The sequence below is a fragment of the Eleutherodactylus coqui genome, chromosome 8, assembly GCF_035609145.1.
Source record: "Eleutherodactylus coqui strain aEleCoq1 chromosome 8, aEleCoq1.hap1, whole genome shotgun sequence".
NCBI classification, from domain to species: Eukaryota; Metazoa; Chordata; class Amphibia; order Anura; family Eleutherodactylidae; genus Eleutherodactylus; species Eleutherodactylus coqui.
This window is the reverse complement of record NC_089844.1, coordinates 167987132-167994402: the sequence shown is the minus strand read 5'-3', so window position 1 is coordinate 167994402 and position 7271 is coordinate 167987132. Positions and strand designations below refer to the sequence as shown.

The 7271-nt window shown below is 46.9% G+C and overlaps 1 protein-coding gene across 1 annotated transcript; it reads right to left on the bottom strand.

Moving 5' to 3' along the window:
* Nucleotides 1–223: 223 nt before the first annotated feature.
* Nucleotides 224–5092, bottom strand: LOC136577658 (zymogen granule membrane protein 16-like). Its single transcript, XM_066577567.1, has 3 exons — nucleotides 5010–5092; nucleotides 4688–4820; nucleotides 224–684 (listed from the first exon to the last, which is right to left on the bottom strand). The coding sequence occupies exons 1-3, from the start codon at nucleotides 5062–5064 to the stop codon at nucleotides 354–356; spliced, it is 519 nt and encodes a 172-aa protein (XP_066433664.1). The 5' UTR covers nucleotides 5065–5092; the 3' UTR covers nucleotides 224–353.
* Between the last annotated feature and the right edge of the window lie 2179 nt (nucleotides 5093–7271).

Below are 7271 nucleotides of genomic sequence, written 5' to 3'. Positions count from 1 at the left end.
AGCGGACACACAAATACAACATTCATCATGTGAAGAGCTTTCATTTACAGATAAGAAGAGTGCCACCATGTGGTCATGCTTGGTCATTGCAGGACTTCCAGACTATCTTATATATATTCTGGTGTCAACAGCTATTGATCATTCAAGTCCTGGACATGGGGCTGCACAATGGCACCCTTCACTAGGTGTATGGGAAGAGACATATAAAGTGATTGGAGAGATAGAAGCAGTAATTAAAGGATCTTTATTTGCAGTAGAACAGATCGATGGACGCAGTCAGAAATCCGTCATTATCCATAGGTCAGGCACTAGGACCCTGTAGGTAATTTTGGAATCAGCCACTGTAGAGGGTCCTATGATTTGGACTCTTCCTTGCAATGGACACAGTCATTGTCCCCCCAATGGAAACCAATGCTGCTTAGATAGCTGCTTGTGTACCGGCCACTCACATAGCGGAGGACCGTGCCGGCGTACAGGGGGAAATCGTTGAAGCTAGTGCCGGAGGGTTGACCAAACCTGAGCATTCTTCCTCTGCTGGTCACAAAGATCAGCTCGGTCACGTATGAGCTCCACTTCCCGGATACTTGTATGATGTTCTCTCCCTGATGCAGTAAGACCTCATGGAGAGTTCCTGATGAACTCCCATAATAGGGTGCCCAGGAGCCACCATACCGGAACTGGATCCTGGAGAAGACAATAGTATGACACGGGCACCGTGTAAGGAAGAGACACTGTATAGAGACTGTATTAGTAATGCGTTGCTCCATAATGGGACATTAACATTGTTTTGGGGTATAAAAGAGGGCTCTTCTACTGTGTAGAGGGCACTGAACGTAGCACTTACTGCGTGGGACCTAATTACTACAGATGTAGCTGATTATAACTCGTCTGTGATAACTCGTTGCAGAAAGATATCTTAAAGGGCCACTCCAATGAAAACACATTTTTCCATCCCTGCCCCCCTCATCTGATTGCCTGACACACTCTGGAGGTCTTCTGTATGTATTGCAGCCACTTCCATGCACTGCAGCCCTTGTCAGATGCTTATCAGGCATCATCTTGATGGTGAAATTTAGCTTTCACTTTCATTTAATCCTATGATGCATCAGCATGGCATTAGCTAAAGGCTGTACCGTTTCTGCCTGCTGTGGAGGATAGTTTAATTATCATTACCTTCTATATTCACTTAAGTAAGCTACAGACTATAGGTATACAGTCAGGAGGATGAGCTGTGATCTCCTCTATTATAATTGTGTGATAGGAGTTGTGTGATCATCACCAGTAACTGTTACAGGAGTGCCTGTATCCTCTTCCAGGCATTTTCTGTGGTAGCTTCATGTAATCAAAATACTAACGACCACCTGTCTGTCCGTAAGTGAGTGAGTTACATGCTCCACCCCTGATCACATGACAGTGACGTCATCACAGGTCCTTCATCCCAAGGGAGTGAGTTACGTGCTCAGTCCCTGATCACAAGATGGTGATGTCATCACAAGTCCTGTAAGCAATCGGCTGCTTTCCATTAGTATTCCATAGCAACTGAGGCCGTGGGGGTTTGTAGGGGATATAGTCCACCTGTAATCTGTCCAGGGATGAAGGACCTGTGATGACGTCACTGTCTTGTGATCAGCAGCGGAGCATGTGACTGACTTACTTGGAATGAAGGACCTGTGATGACGTCACCATCATGTGATCAGGGGCGGAACATGTAACTCAGTATGAAGGACCTGTGATGACATCACCATTACCTTGACAAAGACCCTGGTGGGGGTTTAAGCGTTGTGTGTATTTATGTATATGGAGTAATAAAGAAGCATCTTTTGATGCATATTTGACAAACCTAGTTGTACTGCTTAATCTCTACAATTTCTAACATCATCAGCATGTGCTCAGGGGCGGAGCATGGCGTCATCACAGGTCCTTCATCCTGACTGCTGTGCTGTGCCCCTAATCACATGACGATGATGTCATCAAAGGTTCTAAAACATAAAACATGCAGAGCCTGACAGCAGCCGTGTGCTTACAGGATCTGTGATGATGTCACTGTCATGTGATCAGTCACCTTGGCTATGTCTCACTGAGTGAGTGAGTTACATGCTCCGCCCCTGATTACATCAGTGATGTCATCACAGGTGCTTCATCCCTGTGCAGATTATGGGCGGACTACATCGGTACTGGTGTATCTTGTCTCCACCGGAAGCTAGGGGCTGACCAGCCTTTGTTGGAGTTTACGCCCCCTTTTCATGCCCCTAGCTTCCGATTGGCTGCTGGTGTATCTGCTGTCCCATCCACACAGCATAGGACTCAATGGATTATTGCTTTTGCAAGACACCACTGGCGCCTGACACCGGGCACACAGCAGCAGTGGGGGCAGCAGAAGACAGAGGGAGAGACTCGCCCCCAAACCCATCGGGGGAAAGGAAGAGGACAGCTGCAAGGTCACCCCGGCCGTGACCAAGCATCACGAGTGAGGGCAGAGAGCAGCTGCATTGGCAAGCCAAGGATAGTGCATGCCCCATCCATCAGGGGTAAGGACAGAGAGCAGCATGAGCGGCCGCCCAGCAGCTTCAGGGAGGGCATAGAGCAGCAGTACAGCATTGACATGTGCGCCTGGCGGCAGCAAGAATTACAGCAGGGGGACACATGTCTGCGCTTGTCAGGCAGATCGCTGGCGTACCCAGTGGCAGGGGTGGATGGGTCCAGAGCACAGCCACGACACTGACAGCGGGGTTGGCTGATCAGGGCTAACAGGAGCCGACATGGCCATGCAGAGTGACAGCGGGGGTCGGGAGATGGAGCTGCAATGCAATGGAGACAGTTACAGCGGGGTGGGATGGTGAGATGGAAGCCTGGTGGCCTAAGTGACAGCGCAGACCTGAAATGTGAGGCAGCTGGGGACCAATCAGCACCTGTTGGCGTCAATACAATCTCAACCTGCCAAACCCATGTCTTCGCCCATACTTCTGGTGGAGACATAATACACCAGTATCGACTACATTCCCTACCAAGGTAAAACTAGCTCACTTATATATACTGTGTGGCTAGCTACATAATGAATGGGGAAAAAACACCAGAGTGGCACTTTAAGCCAATAAAAGGTTATTGTTCTCACAAAAGCCTTTGTGAAGTAATTGAAAGGCTAAAAAAAAGCGGCACAGCAGCTTATAAACACGTTTGTTAAATCATCTAGACCTTAAAATAAATGTCCGGCACAGGACCGCAGAAAATTATCATTAAAAATGTGTTTATTGAGAATTATATACATAATAAAAGCATTTAAAAAAAACAGAACATAAAGGAAATGCAGCATCAACACAAGGGAAATCCATCACCGCCGGTCACACATATAAGAGGTTCCCAAAGAAGATCATGCTTATATGAACCTACAATAGGCGCAACCAAGCTCTATGTCATGATGCATATAGTAAAGTGTTACACCATGATCGAGGATCTGGAAATCCCTGTTCCCTGATGCGCACGTTAGGCCTTTGCTTTGTCCATGAAGTTAAGGGCGAAGCGTGCGTGTCGGAGTGCAGGGATTTCCAGATCCTCGGTCACATTTCCTTTATGTTCTGTTTTTTACATGCTTTTATTATATATATAATTCTCAATAAACAATTTTTTAATGATAATCTCTGCAGTCCTGTCTTGGACATTTATTTTTGGGTCTGTTATATCGGTTGATGTATGGGAGTGACATTTTTTGGTGGGACTAAAGTTGTCATCATATAGGATTCACATCTTCTAGACCTTGGCACTATGGATGTTCAGATAGTGTAAAGGTAGTAAAAAGTGCTGAAAAAGTAAAGAACCAAAGATGTCTGCATGTCAAATTCTGCAGAAACGAGTTGTGGTTGGTAGAAGTTGTCATGGTGGTCTGGGCTGGATAGAGAAAAGGGAACGACTCCAGTCAGAGGGGATGTTACCTGGCAATGTAATGACTGATACAGCCCGCAGAGCGCCTGTGTAGAGCTGGTAGGTCTCTAGCACTGTATGATCATTAATAATGGTCTTTATATAGTGTTTTCTTCAGTAACACTATGGCGGTATTATTCCATCACTGTGGTGGTAATATGTGATCATGGTGTGGCGGTATTATTTAGTGTTATTATTGGAAATACTGGTCTTGGCATAGTGGGTTTTCTTCAGTGATAGTATGGGGGTAATATGAATTCTGATATTTGCACCTTGTATATATGGTATGATTTAAGGCTCTGCTCTGGGGTAACATCAGTGCTCAGCTGTTACACTATTCCTAAGCCTGTAAGACTAACGGCACATTTAGTAGCCTAGCTTTTTTTTTTCTTTTGTGTGACCAGGTAAGAAAGTGTGTCCTTACCTAAACCGGAACTTTTAAATAACTTTTACATGGGGCTTGTACATGTTCATGCTTCGGGGCGGTGGAGGCATTCCCTTTGTAGCTACACCATTGGGTAAGACACAGAATTCTAATTCTTTTTGTTCACTTAGTTGAAACTTTCTTACAGGGATGTTTAAACGGGCGGAATGTCCGGAGTGGGAATTCCATGGCCATTTCCACAGCATTTCCACATTCAAAACAGAGTCAAAATCGCCACCATTGGTATGGATTTTGACTCAAAAACAGTTGAAATTGATTTTTTACCCTTTTTCATGTACTAAAAATGTTAAGGAAAGAGAAGAAGGAATGATATATGTCATATCTCACCCCATGATATAACTTGGATGCTCCCGCACTCGCAGACCGGTTATTGGCCCGTTCAGCTGCTCCGAGGAGAACGAAAAAGGAGTGCCCCCTCCTGCACCGTATTCGCCCACAAAGGATGAGCGACGGGGCTGAACTACAGGATGAGAGAACAAGATTAGAGGAGAACTCCCTCTACGGCGGAGGTCTCAATATGTCCAGGCATATTATACCCGTATTTTATATATACAGGACGTATGATGGGATTACACAAAATGAGTGAGATTATATAATATCTGGGGATTTGAGTAAGAAATGACGGAGAAGCGTAATAACTGTCACTCACCACTAGCGGCCACTGAGGAGCCCAGCAGCAGACAGAGGCACAGCAGAGCCAGCATTGTGCAGGGAGGTGAGCGCAGGCAGTCCTGGAGGTGTCGCTGGTCCAGAGCTACAAGCAGGAGATAAGCTAGATTAGTATATGGACTACAGCAGTGATAATAGTGCCTGCTGAGAGTACACCACGATGGCACATATGGATGTATGTACGTGTGCCCTGTCCATTCCTGGGGGTGGCAGAGGAGCCACTTACCTGGTATCAGTCTGCACAGGTGTGACTGTGCCTCTCATCATCTCTATATATATAGGATGTTCTGGCATCCGGGTACCATATGGCGTTCATTACACAGCACAGAGCAGTACCATGACATCGCTTTAACCCTATCAGTGCCACTTTCTTAAGAATTTGCCTGTGTTATCTGCACTTTCCGGGAGCTGAGCTGTGCCCCCGGGGTTAATGTGACCCGGAAAGACAAAGGGCGCAGAAAGATAACATGTAATCCTGATTACCTGTGTACACTGCGAGGTGTCGCTGCCCAGAACATATGGGGGCACAGAACATATGGTGCCCAGCAGAACATTAGATATCACTTTATTGGGGCTCATATAATGTAACTCAATGACTAACCACCCAGGACGGAGTGTGAAGGAAGTGCCCATGTATTTGCTGCACATTGTATAGGGTCAGGATCACACAACTGTACACCGCAGCGTGCCGCCTGTAAGAGGCAGGTGCGTGGTGGGCAGCAAGTATGCAATGACATTGCGTACTTGCTGCGGGCCGCCCATCGCCATTCACCATCTCGGCATGTATGCTTGTAAAGCCAGGATAGGGAGTATTATTGCTATAGGGGAGCACTAAGATAAGCACTATTACTGCTTGGGGGTCTTGAAAAGATCACTATTAGGCTGCCTGCACACAGGCGGAAATCCCGCGGCGGGATTTCCAGTGGGATTTCCGCCGCTCAAAGCCTGCATAGGAGTGCATTACAATACGCACTCCTATGCAGACGACCGCGGTTTGGCCGCGCGAAATGTCGCGCAGCAAACAAACCGCGGCATGTCCTATTTCTGTGCGGGGCTTGCAGAGAAACGTCACTCACCCGGCCGCCGGCTCCGGTCTGCGCATGCGCTGGCTGCCCGGCAGACGGCACATGAAAGCCGGGGCCGCCGGGCGCGGGTGAGTATGCGCTCATTCCTGCAGGCGCTGGGGTCGGGTCCCGCGGCGAGAATTCTCGCCGCCGGATCCGACCCGCTCGTCTGCAGGTGGCCTTACTCAGTGGGGTACAAAAATGGCAGGAAACCTGCGCACTGACACGTTTCTGCATTGTTTCACTTTCAATAGGCAGTTTTATAAGGGAACTACAAAATACTAAAGTTTAGGAAGGCAGTTCGATGGACCGAGAGATGCCCTAAACCTAACCGACTGCGGCAATGTCCTCAGGAAGAAGAGTACAGACAGTAAATGGGAAATGTTTAAAGACATCTTAAATACTTACTGTGAGCGGTTCAAAGGACTTGGGGGTTTTAGTAACTGTAAACTTAACTGGAGCGACCAGTGTCAGGCAGCTGCTGCCAAGGCAAATAGGATCATGGGGTGCATCAAAAGAGTCTAGGGGCACATGATGAGAACATTGTTCTACTTCTTTACAAATCACTGGTCAGGCCACACATGGAATATTGTGGACGGTTTTGGGCACCGGTACTCAAGTAGGACATATCAGAGCTTGAGCGGGTACAAAGGCGGGCAACTAAAGTAATAAATAGGATGGGCGGAATACAATACCCAGAAAGGTTATCAAATTGGGGTTATTTAGTTTAGAAAAAGATGTCTGAGGGGCGACCTAATAACTATATATAGATATATCAGGGGTCAGTACAGAGATCTCTCCTATCATCTATTATACCCAGGACTGTAACAAGGGGGCGCTCTAATAACTATGTATAGCTGTATCAGGGGACAATACAGAGATCTCTCCCATCATCTATTCATACCCAGGACTGTAACAAGGGGGCGCTCTAATAACTATATATAGATATATCAACGGTCAGTACAGAGATCTCTCCATCATCTGTTTATACCCAGGACTGTAACAAGGGGGCACTCTAATAACTTGTTTAGTTGTTCACGGCCTTCGGTGACCCTAAAGGCTCCCTCCCTCCATGTTTTTCAGTTTTGCGCTGCTTCTTTCAGTTGTGTGATATCCATGCCAGTATGAGCTTTGACAGTATCAGCCATCGTGTCCTTTGGTGGCCGGGTCTTCTTTTG